At 41.9% G+C, this 17519-nt stretch overlaps 1 protein-coding gene and 1 long non-coding RNA gene across 4 annotated transcripts in view; one reads left to right on the top strand and one right to left on the bottom strand.

Moving 5' to 3' along the window:
• PRDM5 (PR/SET domain 5) overlaps positions 1 to 427 on the bottom strand; it is a 55074-nt gene extending 54647 nt beyond the window's left edge. For all 3 annotated transcript variants that reach the window (XM_088164221.1, XM_088164222.1, XM_014886653.2), the window contains exon 1: positions 233 to 427. In XM_088164221.1, the coding sequence (XP_088020347.1) occupies positions 233 to 325 (93 nt within the window). In that variant the 5' untranslated portion in view covers positions 326 to 427. The remainder of the gene's footprint in view (positions 1 to 232) is intronic.
• A 1799-nt stretch (positions 428 to 2226) lies between these two features.
• The window catches only part of LOC148224087 (uncharacterized), a 31395-nt gene continuing 16102 nt past the window's right edge, over positions 2227 to 17519 (top strand). Inside the window, exons 1-3 of the long non-coding RNA XR_015803447.1 lie at positions 2227 to 2317; positions 5791 to 5907; positions 7549 to 7737. This is a non-coding gene — a long non-coding RNA (uncharacterized LOC148224087). The remainder of the gene's footprint in view (positions 2318 to 5790; positions 5908 to 7548; positions 7738 to 17519) is intronic.

Here is a 17519-nt window from a genome sequence, read left to right as displayed (position 1 = left end):
CCCCCACGCCCCTTCCCGGCTGAGGCGGCAGCGCCCGGGAGGCTCCTCGTACCGGGAGGGGGGAGCGGGCGGGCGGTGCCTCCCGTGAGCGCAGGGAGCCCGGGCGGGCACAGCGCGGCTGAGGCCAACTTGGAGCGGGGCAGAGGGGCGGGAGAGCCGCCCAGCTCCCCGGTGATACGTGGCAGCCGCTCCCCGCCGGGCCGGGCCAGGCCGTTCCCCCGCCATCACCCACCTTCTTCACTCTGCGGGCCGTGTAGAGCCCCATCCCGTCCTGCACCCGGGACGACTTCAGGGCGAACCTATCCGGCACGTACATGCCTAGCATTTTTGCACCGAACTCGGGGCCCCGCCGCCTGCTAGCGGGGAGAAGGAAGAGGCTTACGGGGGCACTTCCATCCCACGGGGAGCGGCGGGCGGCAGTCCGGGGGAGGGGGCAGGAAGAGGGGCTGGATGCGGGGGCTCTCCCGGCTCCTGAGGGGAGGGGCCAGCGCGCGCGGCCGGGCCGGGCGGGGCGGGGCGGGGCGGCCGCAGGGGGCGCGCGCGCCCGGCGGGGCAGGGGCGGGAAGGGCCGCGCGACGCCGTGAGGGCGGCGGCGCCATGAGGGGACGGCTCCGTCCCGCTCGCGTTTCAGCCCTTTTTTTTTCTTTAATGTGCCACCGATGCGTGAGGGCAGCTTCGCTTCGAAACCACGTAATGCTTCGCTTCAGGGGGGTGGTTTTGAGGGAACGCGGGTCTAAAGGCAGAAATTGAGCATCCTTGCGAACGCTCAAGCATGGCGCTTTTTGTCTAAAAAAAATAAATATTTTGTGTATTCTTACGACATACCCAGCAAAGGCATATTTTTCTGACTGAAACTACACGCAGTGTAGTCGAAAAGGGAGGAAAAGTTCTACTTCAACAGGTTACTAACATCACACCAGTCCTCTTTCCCAAAACTGCAATATACATTATAAATTAACATTATAAATATGCGAAATATATAATGACCTTCTTCTAGCAAGCTGAATAGATTTCTTGGGGATTTTTGGGATTATCATTAACTCCATACTCATTGTTACTCTCTAAACTGAAGTGGTGGTGCAGCTAGAAAAGGGATTTGGTTATATTCTGATTATGGGATTAAAAATAAGTATGAAGGCATGTGAGGCAACCAGAAGGAAAAGGAAGAAAAGGGGAAAAAACTATTTATAGACGTATTTTAAAATTGTGCTGCTAATAATAGTAATTAAACTACTGGAGCGTAACAACCTCCTTTCTCTCTACTACCTCTTTTTATGCTAACAGGTGTATAAATAGTAGAGGTTAAATATTAAAAGCTTGTAGTTTTCCGTCAAAGTAATAGAAAAATTCTCTGTTGATGTCATTTGGAAGGAATTAAACAAATGTCCTGAATTTTAGCTACCACATGCCAAGGAACATATCCTCATGAAAGTGCTTTGGATCAGTTGGATTCCTGCCCATCCATAGGTGGACATTCAGGGAAAAATGAAATTTAAAAAAAAAAAAAAATCAGGTCTAGCTGAACATGAAACTCCCCCTGACTATTTTTTGTTCCCTTATCTATTTGCACACAATGGCTTTTTGTGCTTAGCATTTACAGTGTCGTAGTTTAGGTATCATAAAGCTTTATGAGAAAAAAAATCTTTACAAAGGTGATGTATACTTCCACCAACACGCATGTCTAGACACAAAATCTAATAAAATATTGCATAATATTCAATATATGAGCAAATGCTCTGGTAAATTTGATGAGGCCATTAATTTGACAAGAAAAAAGGATGAAAGGCTCCAACAACATGGTTAAAAGAATAATTTTGGGAATGAAAATGCCCCAGATCCACAGATTTCACACCTTGACTGATAGCCTCGACACTGCCTACTAATTTAGTAATAAAAATGGAGCATTTAAATCTGTATAAGTAGGAACTCTACCATCTCAAAAACAAATAAATTGAACTGAGAGGAAATAAGTTGCCTGGGACAATTGCTTCAGTTTTATGACTTAAGAGCAAAATTTAACCATTCTTCTAATTAAGATCTAACTCTAAAGCTTCCACATGCATAATCGAACATACTTAATATTTTTGGAGGCCAGAACACTTCTTTGATTGGATGCCAGTCTTTCTTAATATATATAAGATTAAAATGCTGACATCGTTTTCCTTGTCTCTGACCTTTTTCAAAGGAATATTCTAAAATCATTTTACACTTTATTTTATATAAACAGTATTTTTCTCTTCTGAAGAGGAAAAAGCCAGAAATCACTGTGAGGTCTCAATCTTGAACCTTAAAAGATTTCTTCTACGTGAAGTTAAAGGTAATAATACAGCACAATTTGAATGCATTTGTGTCTTGGTTTTAAGCTCTTTCAGTGCACATGAACAATTGTTTTATTTTGTAAATTTCAGCCATTACTATTCCAATGTGGAATGCTGTTACCTGTGTCTTATTCTGTTTAAACAAATCAGAATCACTGTACAAAACTGTCACTATGTGTATAGGTAGCGTGACATTGATCACAAATCCACAACTGCCTGTCCACCTGTAGCAAAATACCCCAAAATACCCTTTTTTTTTTCCATTTAATCAGCCCTTAACCTTAAAGCTGTAACTCATTTGCAGTGAAGCACAAAGAAACTGTTGACCCTCTGTTTCTGTGCTTCTCTATACAGAACGCCAGGGAGAAGCACGAGGGCATCCAGCAGCCTTCAGATTTGAAGCCTTACACTGTCAAAATTCCTTCACATAACTTCCTTGGGAAAGGAACAAAGTCTTTTCAGGTGGAGTCACAAAAGCTGCTGTGCCCCACATGAATTTCCATGGCAGGAATCCACCTGTGGTGACAAATAAAATAATTGCAGGAGTTTTTGTCTGGAGGTACAGTACTTGTTGCTGCAACTCCATGCCAGAGGCACGGTGTGTTACTCCCTCCGCTCGAGGAACAGCTAATTGTGTGTCATACTCAATATGTCACATTCTAACAAACAAAAGGATCTAAGACTGAAATGCTCTTCGAGATGCCAGAAATAAACATGCCAGCCCCTGAAGTGTCCAGCAGCTTAGAAGGAAAATGTGTTCTCCAGTAAGAAAGGGTGGATTTTCACTGCTAATCCCTTGTTTAGATGACGTAGTATCATCTCTAAAACTTTCCAGGAATTTGACATTTCTATCCTCCATCCTCCTGTTCTGCAGGCAGCTGGACAGAAATCAGAGAAGCTAATGGCTTTTTAATCCTTTCAAGAGTTCCTTGGATCAAGCAGTATTAAAATATTAACTTTTGCAGCATCCATAGCAATGCCAGAATTAGATTCTGGCAGCTGACACACCTGAGAAAGGGTGTTATTCATGATAATGGAATATCCCGCCCAGTTTGAACTGGTCCACAAAACATTAACGCACTTCAGTTTAACCAATTTTGCAAGTATGTTTTGGAAATTTCCTTCCTGAATCTGTGGATCTTTTTTTCCAACCCCATCCACTCTCTCTTAACCTGGTATGATCAGGAGCAGCTCTTTTAAAGCAAATCTTTCCCTTGTCTGGATTGTACCTCACGTGCAGGACATGTACAGTACTGTCAGACTGTTCCCTCTCGGTTCATGTGTACCTGCACGTTTCAGGTGTGCAAATAACGCTTGGCTTTGGCCAGGAATGCAAAGGTTTCAGTCAGGTATTTCCCTGGAATTTGCCAAGCCCCTTTCTCTGCCTGGGTACAAAGTCCTTAGCTTCGTTTGGGACCGTTCTTTTTTCACAGTGACTTCCCAGACCTTCCACACTGCAGTGCCTGGACCAGGATGGAAGTGGGGTCGGCACTGACAGTTTTCAGGAAGGAAAGGTTCCAGCTCGCCTCATGGCAGAGTCTGAGTGAAAACGGGAAGAGGAATAGCATAAAGACCTCTCAGGGTTGGGTTTTTTCCCTTCCTCAGTTGTACAGGGTTCCACTTCAACCAACAGAGACTACCTGAGCTGGGTGTGAGCTGTGTTCACCTTCAGAGCCTCCCTGCTTTGGGGACAATGGCACCCTTGCCACCAGGAATCACCAGGCACAGGGACTCTTAAGTACCTGGAACAAATTGTGTTGACATGGAGTCAACTTAAACCATATGTCAAAATACCAACTCAAAACTCGATCTCTTTCATGTAGAATAATCCACTTTCTGAAACAATTAAATGTGCCTGTTTAAAATATGACAAAAGGTCCCATCTACTCAGCGTCTCAGGGTCTTTCCCAGTTCTAACAGTGTTTGTTTTGTCTGTGTTTTCTGGTGCTCTGAAAAGCTTAAGTTGTTCTTTCCCTAATGCACTTTGATTTGCTGAGCAAAATTCCTTTCAGAGCTATTTTTAAGGACTGCCCTTTTTTATGTAGTGGTTTTTTTCCTGCACTGATTCTTTTGAAGCTTTTTGAATTCAGCAAACACTGTAACGAAAAAATTACTTCCCTACCAAAATCTTTCTTCTAATCACTGCACAGTTGGCTTTTTGGGTTTTCTGTAAACTAATACAGAATCCTTGTGTTGTGATATTCAAGCTCAGGAGAAGATGTAAATTCTAAGATTAAACTTGTCTCATTCTTTACTTACATGCAGAGTAGTTGCTGTCAAAATTTCTCTCTCGGACGTATGAAGTCCTAGAAGTTTGTGCCAAGATTTCAGAATTTAAATTTTACTCCTTCCCCTTTGAATATACTAAAATTCAGACATGCATTTGTATTTACATTCCAAAGCTGATTGCATATTAAGTGTTCACTCCTATTGTTTGAGAGGGTTTTATACTATGGTTTAAATAAAATTTTTTTAAAAAGACAAAATTTTAAGTGACTAGCAAATTGAGCCAGTAATTCAGGTTTCTTAGTGATGGAACTCAAAGGAGCACAATATAATGGGACACTAGTAGATTTTTTTTTTTGCTATCTCACATGGAAACTCCACATAAGTTATAGAGGAAAGAAGTCTAAAAGGCAAGTAGGGAATGGTTAAATAATACTTATTTTAAAACATTTAGTATAAACCATCTCCATTAATTTCTTCAGAGACAGCAACTGATAAACACTGTATGTAGTAGCAGATGAACTGGGCCACATTTTTGCACATCCTAAAAGTGCCTTCTTCAGCTCAGGAATATCTCATTTCAGCTTGAGAGTGACTTCCCTAATTGATGTCACCCCCCCTGTTTTTCCTGTCAGCCCCTTCAGGATCAACTCAGCCTTGCCTTCATTAATGCAAAGTGACTTCCCAGATCCAACCTCTCCCTGGTGAGCTACTTCCTTCAATCCCAACATTCCCACACGTGCCCTGGTGCATGAAGGTTATACCTTCCCAGGCCCCATTTCCCACTACAGCCTGCTCTGGAGCTGATCCTGTGCTCCTTCAGGGAGCAGTAAGCCTTAATCCTGCCTGCTTCCTCTTGTTCTTCCTACCTAATCATGAGAGGGATCTTCATGGAACAGGAGCTTCATCACCAAGCTAATTCCCATGCTGTGCTCTCTGTTCTTATTTGTTGTAAGCACATGGAAATTAGGCTCCTTTTCAGTACCCGCTCTGTGCCAGTCATTTAACTCATTGTGGTTGGCAGTCCAGCCATACAACAAATTCTTTCTAAAACCTTGAAAGGGCTTTAATGCTGTGAAGTATTTTTCTACCATTCCTCAACAGGACATGAAGCTGGAACACCATGTTGGGTTTTCCTGCAGCAGAAAGACAGCTGACTACTATGAAGTCACAGTGGTTTGCTGATATTATTTTAGCAGATGGATGACAACTCTCATGACTGACCTCTACCTTTCATGTCTGCCAGGTGCTGTTGGATATTCCTATTTTCATTTCTCCATGAATCTCCACTACATTGAGTATCATTAAGCTGCTTGACTGAATGTTTTTGAATCCTTGGAGAATGGCTACATACACACAGACGGTATTTCTCAGAACTGCCAGCTATGGAAAACTCATTTTGCCATTCTGAGCACACATTTTCACAATCTGTGCTGTCCTTTGCTCAGAGACTTGCCTCAGGTCATCTTTCACATAATTTTTATGCACTTTGGCCTCACTGTCTTCTTCCCATTCTCAGGAAAACAGCATTTGAGTTACTCTCTTTGCAACAGGGTAAGTGTCCACTACCTTCTTACCTTTCAGTATTCAGCGGTGCCTTACCCACCAGTGGAGGGCTTAAATCCCCCAATTATCCACACTACAGATGTCTTCATTTCTTCCTGCACTGTGAGCTGGAGCAACTTGATTCTTCTGCTCAGGAAACCTGGTCTCAGAGGAGAACAGTTTGTTTTAAAGTCTACAAAAGCCCAAACCATTAGGGCTGGACACAGTAGATTTGAAATACGAGGGGAATTCCCACTGATACCAGGGATCTGGGAATTTTTTTTTGTAATGCTGTTGGATTTATTTTTCTTTGCTGGGTTTGAGTTATTTTTAGAACAGCTGAAATCAACACACCATGTAAATTTACATCCACATCCTAAGAGGGAATAGCACACACCAAAGTCAGAGATACTGATTTAAGAATGGGCAAGCAGCTATGCTGAACACACCTTAATGCTTTCCTTGGTTCTCACTCTCCTGCCTACCTGCCCTCCACTGAAGTCACTTTCTTAGTCAACAACATTTCCCCCCAGGAAATACTTCCTTCCCAGGACCCTAATTCCAATTCCTCTGGAAGAATGGGAAATTCTTACTGCTTTAACACAGGCCTAGAGGACAGACACTTTAAATTGCTCTGTGGATCTTTGCTCCAATCCATCCAAATACATTTTCTGTTCTGAGAAAGAGAAGGCAGTTCTGAATATGAAAAAATTAAACTAATCTGGGAGTTTTCCACCTAGAGGCCTCAGCAGAACCAGCTTCAACAATACTTTTGGGCATGAACTGCTTTATAAAGCTGAAGGGCTTGCATAATCAGGGGTACCACGTGCATGTTTAGAATGAACTGATCCTAACAAAAACCAACCAACCGAAAAAATATATGTAAAACAAAAACCAAAATTAATTCCAAACACCACCATTTGTCAGGAATTAAGTTCTCATTAAACCATGCAGGATGAGCATTTGAAAAAGGCTTTTCTGTTGAATGCTTCCATTTAAAAAAATCTCTCATCCTCATTATATTCTATCTGACACCAGGGGTACTCAGCAGCTCTGTCCCAAACATCAATATGTCTGAGTAGATTCTAAAAAAAACATAAGAATCATCAAGTACAATCACTCTGACTTAAACGATTTTTGGATATTATTGCCAAGGTCAGCGAGGATCAACTGTAAATTTACTTATGCACATTAGAAAAACAAACAATAAAGGAAAAATGAAGAAAACCAATAGCTCTTTTCAAAAGTTGTATTCTTACAAATACTTCATAGTGAAATTACTCCGTTTTGAAAGCAATAGAAGATTAAAGGCAGGAATATAGTTTTTCTTTATTCCCTTCATTATTATGCTTTCAAAATAAAGACAAAAATTAGAAATGTATCCTTTCTTACAAGCCACGATAGCGTGATTCAAATAAGTTCCCTCTTTCAGACAGAGCTTTCTATTTCAACTTTACAGGTCTGCTCAGCTCCACAAAGCAGAGATGTCTGGAGACTGAAGTAATTGGGGAGAGGTTCTCACATGTTCCCCTGTCAGGAACTGCCTTCACTGTTCACTTGGAGCAGAAGCTGATTCAAACCCTTGATACACTTGCACTTTGGGACAGAAGTTGATTTTGAGAGCAGATTAAAGGCCACAAGGAGTTCTGTAAGTATCTGTAATCAGAGTAGGGCCAATGGAGCAATGTTTGTGTCTGTATGTACAGAGTAATCATTAGATTAATAAGCTTGTAAGTGTACTCTGAAAAGCAGCTTTCTGAAGAAAAGCAATAGCTATAAAAGACATCTGTAAGATGCCTGCCACTTCCTTTCTGAAGTATTCACCCTTGGTTAACAAAACCCACAACTCCTCGGACCAAAGCTACAGCTGGTTCTGCTTTTCCATGTGCCGAGCCTGCCTGTCCAAATGCTTCCCTTTAGCTGCAGTGAGTGCTCATCTCTGGCACTTGGGAGAGCACAATGGCACCCCCCTGGGCCGGGCTGCAGCGAGTTTGGGTTGGAGATTGTTTGTGGGACGCCGTTCTATTCATCACACAATAGGGTTTCTGTTTCTCCCTCGGCTCCATTGTGTTCCATCACACGGGGCTTTTTTTTTCAAGTTACATTTTAAGTTATAGCCTGTCAGGCGCCCTAAGGCATCTGGACACTGGGTGCACCATAAATTTGAAGTTATTACTGCTCAGGATTGCTGTAAATGAGTTAGTCATCTTTTCTCATAAAGCAGCAAGGGAACAAGGCTGAAAGTACAGGGCAGCTGCATCTTATTTAAGAGTGTGTCTTTCAAGAGGTACAAGACATTAACATGCCCTTTTGGAAATTATATGAAAGTCTGCCCAAACTGTAATAAGTCATCGCAGAAAGTCTGGAAAAAGCCTTGTCTGCACTCCAAGAGCAGCCACAGTTAGTCCCTGTACATCGTGTCTGTGCCCAACCTGCAGCCAAGCACACTTCCCTGGTCTGTCACTAGGGATGAAAAGCATGGAGTCACAGGACACATCACAGCTGACATGCTTGTACCTGATCCGTGCCTGAGCAAGGTTATCCTTACCAAGGGAGCCCTGGGACAGATGGCAGGGAAGGAAGCAGTGGATGCAGAGCACTCAATGTGCAGTTTCTGGTAGGATCCTGCCTGTCTAACCAGTGAATTTCTGGACCCACCAACAACCTGGTCCTCCCACAGGCACATCTCTACACACAGAGCCCTAAGCAGAAAACAGCAGCAGAGTCTCCATTTCCCTTCTCACTTTACTTAGAAAGGAACAATTTTTTTGGCACTATGGAGTTGCTGAATTCCATTATTTGTGCAATAGTTCTTGACACTATATTACTTCCAATTAGTTTACAAACTGCAATAAGAGTTATTGCACATATATACAACACATTTTAATTCTGGTAAAACACCACAAAACAAGATTGGCTGTAGTTTAATTTTACTTTGTTTCACCTCCCTACAGACTTGAAGGCTGTGGGCATAACCATTACTCCTAATGAGATTCTGAAGGTTGGAGAATATTTATAATAACCTAACACTGAATTGTGATAAAAGACTTAGGAAAAGGATACAACAATCTAAAAGGCTTGAAATAAAACATTAAATAGACATGGGTGAACATTTGTCCATCACAGGTATTTTAACTCTGTTTAGCTGAACACAATTAATCTCTAATGCTCTTCAGTTGGCTTTTGAAAATTTATTAATAGACATTGTTATGAGAGATTAAAGATTTAAAAGCCAGATGATTTTAGAGCCAGATGGTTATTGGATCTGGCAGGTCCCACTATTGAAAGCTGTTAGAAAGAGGTGAAAATTTAAAAGGTTTCACTATATTAAAAAAAAAAAAAAAAAAGAAATCTGAATAGTTTCTTCATAAGAAACCTACTGTTTTGAGAGGTCTAGGAAGGAACAGCTACTGATTTTGATATCATCTCATATGGTATTTTGTCCATCCTTTCAACTTACAGTATTTGCCTAACAGGGCAACTCATCCAAAACCCCCATCATCATGTAATTGGAGACATTTATCCATTTCAAATGCAGTAGGGGCACTGCTGAGAGCTGCAGCAGCCCAACATCAGTACTAACTAAAATTCCACACAAGTTATTTTTAACATACTCTAATTTTTAACATAAACGCTAAACATACCTTTTATGACCAAATATTTACTAAAAATCTTCTTCCCCCTCTCCCCTCACTTCTCTCCCATAGAAGCAATAAAAAAGATGAAGAAAACATCCAATGTTAAAAATTCCCATTGAAATGGAGAGAGGCATAGTCAGGAGCATGGGTTTCCTGCAGGTCTGAGTAACCTGCAAGCTTTCACTTGTTCCTTCAGGCATCAAAGAGCATTTACCCCCAGGCCTTGTCTAAGGGACAGACATTTGGATTGCATTAAGCTTCCAGGGGGTATGTGTGCAAAACTCCAGTTTGGAGTATGGAACAGTTATTAAAAAGGCTGCATGTTTGCTATTTCTGTGGTTTGTCAGAAAGGTCATTGTTTAAGATGTTTTCATTTAATGACAATGTGCCTCTATTCTTGTTATTATTGTTTGTTCCTTTCATGTCCATTCCTCCTCCTCAGTATCATTGTTTGTGCCTGTCCTATGAAGTGTCCTGCTGTTCTGCTGCCATGGGATTGGGAAGATGTTATAGATTTGTGTAACTTCTTATTACACTGGTGGTTCATTTACAGCAGGCTGTTTCCACCATAGCCACTTCTCTGAATTTACTGGGAAGGTTTAGTCTGGAGCAAGGAAGAAGGAACCATATTAATTTATGCAGAGCTCCATTACTTCAGCAGATGAAGGCTTGTTACAGTTCCCAGAAACTCCTCATCAGATCACCACCTATCAGAACCTTCCTCTAATCAAAGCCCCTACACTTGTATCCACACAGGCCTACAACAGCAGAAAATGGAAGCAGAATTATTCATCCCATGCAGGAAATACACCAAGTACTAAACCAAACTCTTCATTGAAAGCAGTCTCCTGAATCAACAGAAATAAGCAGCCCAGGCCACCAAAAAAAACCAAAAACCTAAGGATCTGACATCTGAAATACAACACAGTCAAGTACATCATCCAGCTATTAACCTTGCACAAACTGGAGGTGTGGGTAGCTGCTCTTCTTCTCCATTATATGAGAACTCAAAAAAATGTTTTTTATTTTGAGATGGGAAAGAACATCATACAAAGAAGCACACGACTTTGAAAAGATAGCAGGAAACATTAACAGATGAGTTAACAGTAGCTAAATATTTATATTGCACATTTTGCATTTATCACAAAAAGCACTTTTTTTCCAGAAAAATATCTGGGTTAGGGACTAGGACAGAATATCCAATTTAATTGTTTCTCTTGGTATATCATGTTCTTTTAAAGGAGACAACACAGCCAAGTGGGCCTCTCTTCAGGGAAAGAGATGTGGTATCTTCATGTGTGAGCTATTGGGTGTGCTTAAGAGGGGAGAAGCAAACATCAAGGAGACACAGGCACACAGCTCAGGCTCAGGAGATAGCTGAGAGCAGCAGGACAAGCCAGAAACCAGCCCCAGTGACAATGGGAAAAGTTCCCTAGGGACCACAGTGAACTTGCTGTCTGCTTCAGCCCAGAAAGCCACAGAACTGACTGAAAGCAAGACTGCAAGCAGGGACAAAGTGAGCAGCAGGGGATTTGTTTATAAACCCTTTCTCATGTCTAGTCTGTCTTTTCTCTCTCTCATCTCTGTTGCAAGAGGTTTGTCTGATGTAGGCTTTGTTTAAAGAAAACCTGAGGTTTGAGTTGAAAAGCTCTTTGAGGGAAGAGCTCTGGACAGACCTACCTCAATGCTCTTGTCAAAGATTCGTATTCTTTAATGACAGAGGTATTTTGGTGTTTCATTTAATTACGGTGACAAAGACTTGGCTGCTGTGTGCAGCACAGATGTAGTGGCTTGGTCAAGCTTTACCTCTTAGAGAAAAGGGTGAGTGGGTGCCAGCATCACAGGCTGTGCACTAGGGCACAGTGTGAGCTCAGGAACAGCCATGATCTCGGAAGTGATTCCTGCACACTTGGAAATAAAGACAGCACGAGGTTTTGGTAAAAAAGATTTCCTAACTTTCCAGTCTTCCTCCATTCCTCATGTGCTCCATCTGAGCTGGGAGCTGATGATCAAAAGCTCTGGGCAGAGCCTCCTACAAAGCCTGTGCTAAACGCTAGACTGAGCTATTATACAATCAGCTGTGATGCCACTCAGGCAAGGCCAGAGGACAGTGATCAAACAGCTCCAAAACACAATGAGAAAAGGGCCTTTGTCAGTACCAACAGGGAACCTGTGGCTACCCAGGATCCAGAAACAGTTGTGTCTTGCTTGAACCCACTGCTCCCACCAAAGCAGCCTTTTCTCCATGTCCTTTAGCCTGTTCCACCCGCTCTGGAAAGGGCATGAGCCCAATTACCCAGCACTCAGCAGCCACCAATTACAGAGGGAGCAGAGCCCCTGCATTGTCCATGCCCTGTCAGGCAGCATCTGCCTGCCAAGCGTGCTGCAGCAGCCTTTGTCACCGTGCTGTCCCCCCGGCAGCCAGCTGCACAGCTTGAACGAGAGCAGGAGAGAACATAAGGAAGCCATTAGAGGTTGGGAGCAGTTGCCCAACATGGCTCAAAGAGGGATCTGAGGAAACATAATGGACTCACTCATGAGCAACTGTCCATCCAATCCACATCTGCAGGCGGTCTGCAGCTGCTCTGCTCTGAGCACAGGCCACACCAGCTCTCCAGAACAGCACAATCTCTGCATTAGATTACTGTACCTCCCCATTAGGTTTAAGTGTGTAAAACATTAAGAAAAAACAAACCCAAACAAAACTTGTGGGCTGTGAGAGAGTGGCCATGAAGAGACTTGGGAAGACAAAACCCAGGAGGAGGAACAATGCCTCCTTGTTGAACTAAAAATGGAGAGAGTTGGCTCCAGCTTTTAATTACAACACCGTGCCAAGCAACTTGAAGTAAATGTATTTGTGTTTATTTCACATTCAGCTCCCCAGTTGTGCGATGGGAAATCGAGGAGAATGAGCACAGTAATAATGATGGGGCAGGACTGCAGCTGGCACAGGCATGGATCTGTGGGAGGAAAAACATCAAGAGTGCCCACAGCCTGCGTGTGAGCCCTGCCTGTTCTCAGCAGGAGTCCTCATCCCTCATCCCATTCTTTGTGTCCTCAGAGGATTAACTCATTTCCCAGGACGCAGGAGGGAAGTCCTGATCCACAAAGGAGCAAAATAAGAACCACGGTTAACTGCCTGAGACACCCTGCCACCATCATCTCTCCCTCATGCTATCTGCCATTGAGATGTAACATTCTTTTTAACAGTCACTCTATTTTATGTCCATAAACAGCAAATATTCAAGTACATTTGCACCTGCTCCTTATCAGTTTTCTTCACTGTAGGGAGGATCAGTAAGGGAAGTCTTCAGAGGAAAAGAGGATCTCTTTTTAAAGGAATGATAAACATTTATCTAATAGTTCATCAAAGGGTACCTCAACTCTACACAGTTTTCAGCAGACAGAAATCAAATTGTGAATCAGTTGACTTTCTAAAATACACGATGACTGCAAGATCAGATGCCAGCTGTACATTTATTATTCATTTGTGCCTATTTTGAGATAGATAAGTCACTTTTTTTGTTAAGACAAATTGTGTTGGGAAGTAATAACTAGCTGCATTCACAAAACATATCAGTGTTAGTGGGTCACTTCAACTTCCATTTATAAACAGTTCTCTTTAAAAGAAATGGCTTTAAAAAAGAGGTGAGGGAGGATGTTCCCCACAGCCTGGTATCAGCAGTGGTTGTCTAGGCAGGCTGAGGATTATGATCATTATAACCAGTGATGTGGACCTCAGAGAAGTGATAAAAGCATTCTTCCAAAGCAGGCTTTGGAACCATCAAACACATGAAGTAAGAATTTGTCTCCCTGACAGGATTAATACCACAAGTTTATAAACCAGTCTAAACACTTATTTAGGAGACTAAACCATCCCTGAATTGTGTCAGGTGCTGTCGTTGCCTTTCATGGATTCACTGAAACTCTAAAAGAACTCTGAAATCTGTGGAGCACCTCAAGACAACCTAAGAAAGGCTCTCCTCACTAACACAGAGCTACTGGGGAAAGGGTTTAATATGGAAATGATGTGAAAAGCTCAGCTTCTCCTCTACATACAGGATTAAATTACACAGCCAGAAACAGCTGCTGCAGCTCAACAGGAAAATTCAACATTTGAAAAACAGTGGCTCAAAAAGACAGGGAGTGGGGAAGTCAATATTTATGACACACTCATTTCTACTTAACAATTAAAGAAATTGGGAGGCAGAGTGGGGGGAACTAAAATCATTTACTCCACAAAAATCTCAGTTTTAGTTCTCTATCCCTCTTTCACCTGAAATAATGTGCAATTCCAAGCTTGAAACAGCACAGGTAAAATCAGTACTAATTAGAAATTACACTAAACCCCTGAGTACCAGAATCATATAATTTTAGAATCCAGACTCTCTGATCTTTTTCCCTGACCAAAAAAATCCATACTTTGAGAATTAGCAGGATAATTTCTTAATCTCCATTCTAGAAGCAAAGCAAGCTACAACACTGTGTCCCCTTTGTGGTGTCACTCCCACCTTACAAACAGATTTCACACAGTCAGACAAACTCTTCCCTACCACACTTGCTAGACTTCTAAAAAACGATTTTAACACAATTAAAACAAGCATTTGGGTCTCTTTGCAAGGTATGCATTATAAGATTAATACTTAATAATCCTGTCAGCATTTATTTAAACTAAGGCATTGGAGCAGAAATTTATAGTCATTTTAGTTGCCTATTTCTACAAACACATTTCTCTAAATCAAGGGAAACAGTTTACCTCTAGCAGGTGTCACACTAGGTGAATATCCAGACCCAGAATTAAGACACAGCCATAGCACGTATCAATACAGCAATAAAACCCTAAAGAACCAGCAATTCATTATTTCCTCTCTATCAGCCTTTCAGCAGCTTTGCCATTATATTATCCACACACATTTGGGATACGAAGCATTTATTCATTGTTTGCTCAGAGAAGAGAAAAATAATTCTGAAGGAAGACATCATAGCTTAAGTTAAACTTCTTATGCACAAGGTTAGCAGGTTCAGGAGACCTCATACAAGGAAACAGGCTTTTTTCACACTTTTCAGACAAAAGGAGAGAAAAAGAGGGGAAAATGTATTTTAACAGGGCCACACTAATTAACTCCTCACAAACAACTGGCTGAAGTACCAGTATCACAATACAAAATCAAGTTACTCTCTCTGGCAGAGTTAAAGCATAAAAACAAAGCCTCTGAAGGTCTGAACATTGTCCTTTTGCTTAAAAACAGACTTAAAAAATCAGACTGACCCGCCTACCTGTAAGAACAAGCTGTTATCCTCCATCCTCCTATGGCAAGGGAAGGCAAGGCATCTTCCATAGCTGTCCTGCAAAGGCTTCTTAAAGGAAGCAGGGTCACCTGGCCCCAGTGGTGGGGCTGCTGATGAGTAAAGCTGCTCCCTCCCAGGAGGAGGTTCTGGATGATGTTTCCCTGGGGAATTGCCTTGCACCTTCTGTCACTGCTCAAATCAGTGGAAATAGGGTAAAAGCACATGGAAAAAGCCACCTTCCCTGGAGCAGTTTTATTTTGCACCTATATTGCCATTAAAAAGTCCATGCAAGAGGGAAAACCAGAAGAGAAAGACATCTTTGCAAGGTTTGCCTTTGCTGATATGCCACAGCCCCATGGTTTTTAACACCATCGGTTTTACTTGCCTCTCAGAAGAGAAATTGCTGAGCTTGTTTATTGGGCAAAAGTGCATCTTATCCTCCTGCACCTTCTACACAGAAGTGTTTGAAAGAAAATCAGCAGCAAGAAGGAAGAGACAAAAAAAAAAAGTATAATAGTCAATAGCAAAAAAACCTATTCCTCTAGCCTCCTAACATCACTGGGATGCCAGGACACATTTTAAGTAACAGCAAACATTATCAAATGGAAGAGGACATCAAGGAAAATGGGAATTTGAATGAATAGATGCAGAACTGAGAACATGAGTTGCCAGCTGTGCTATGCACATCTGGGACAATCTCAGTCTGACCAGATTCATGTATTGCCACAAAATTGAGGGCTGATCTCTGCTATCACCAAGTTTTCTGAATAGGTTTCCAAACAAAGAGAGGAAGAAGAGTTCAGAGTTCCCGGAACACAGTTTCCCAGCATGGCTTATGTGCTGAATTAAATAAAATGCATTTTCACATCGTATTTAACTGAGTGTATCCAAACGTGGTAACCCTAACCCTAATTAGTCAAAGGACTTAGAGCAACCAAACTATTGCATTTTTTTGTTAAGTGCTAAGATAAATGTTTGCTGTTCAAAATAAGGATTTGCTTTCCCCGTTATGTTACCAGTTAAAATTGCTGCTTAAAACCCAAAGAAATATGGCTCTGAGACCCATCTGTTGTTGCTACAAGTGGAGTTCTTGAAATGTTTGTGGGTATCACTGATGGATTTATTCTGCAGCTTTACCACCATCATAACCTTTTGTTCTGTAACTCATGGACCATTTTGGACTCTGAAGCTTCCACGGTAAGGCAGCTGCCACATTTCCCAGTGAATAAAGCAGTGAAACCAAGTAAGCCCCCTTTGACTGATCAAGGTGTTGAAGATTATCTTGCTGTGGTTTGCAATGGCTCAGTGACTCTCTAGCAGCTTTGAAACAAACCTAATCTGCACAGAATTTCTCTTACAGTTCTGCAATAAGTGAGCCTTAAGGAGGGGGTGCCATCCCTGTGAGCCACCTCTGCTGCTTTCCTACAACCCTGTGTGTTCCTCAGCTGCAAATTCCAGCATGGCATTCTGTCCCAAAGGGACACATACCATCAGTATGAATACTGAACTCCATCTAACCTTCTGTTTCCCAGCTTAGGTTTCTATTTTAATTAACTCACCAGCTTTGTGCTTAAAAAAAACCCTATGTATATTTGTATGTATATATATATATATTTGATATATTGGCTTTTTTTGACCTTTTACACCAGGTATCCATCTAATACATTCTTTATAAATTCTTTTCATCTATGTTTCGATGTTGCCCATGCTGTGGCTTCTTACATGGGCTCTCTGCTTTCACACTCACTCTGGAACTTTCCCAGCAGATGAGACCTATTTTACTTTAACACCTGCTTCAGTCACCTCTCAGTTAAGGCTGACTTATATTTGCACTGTACAAAACAGTGCCTTTATTTTAACTCTATCCTTCAAAGAACAACATCTCTCAGATCATTAAGACCTGAATAAAAATGTGATGATTAGTATATATGGTACTAGTATGGTCTCAGTTTCATCCAGAAGAATAAATAGAGCTAGCTGTTCAGGAAAAGAAGAATTCCAGTGGGAAATAAACACAACTGTTGTGACATTTTCCTTCGAAAACAGCGTGTTCAGAAATAGAAGCTGCACGCATCTTGGGCAGTTTCTTAATTTTGTGACATGCTGCAAACATAAGGGGTTAGCAGGCAGAAAAGCCAAGTGAGCTGGGTGAATATCCAAAGAGAGAAATCCAGCTAAAGGGAACAAGCAGAGCTGGAATTGTGGTAAAACATGTGTTTTGAAGTAAACATCATACTAGCCCAGTGGAAGGGGTACTGATCTCCACACAAGTGGCAGCAGTAAAGAGAGAAATGCTTTAAAATTTTGTCTTTAGCTTATGGACTCAGTAGCTTTATAGATTGTGAAATACAGAGGAAATATATCCCTGGCAGCTGGTGATCTAACCCTGGTACCAGTGTCCTGTTCTTGAGGATTCCCAGCTGGAGTCACCTGCTGCTCCTGTACACTCTGGCACAGTAATCCAGCAAATGTGTGTTTCAGAGTTCCTTTAAGGAATCAGAGA

The sequence above is a fragment of the Sturnus vulgaris genome, chromosome 4, assembly GCF_052056855.1.
Source record: "Sturnus vulgaris isolate bStuVul1 chromosome 4, bStuVul1.hap1, whole genome shotgun sequence".
In the NCBI taxonomy this organism is placed as follows: domain Eukaryota; kingdom Metazoa; phylum Chordata; class Aves; order Passeriformes; family Sturnidae; genus Sturnus; species Sturnus vulgaris.
This window is presented reverse-complemented; position numbering and strand designations above follow the sequence as displayed.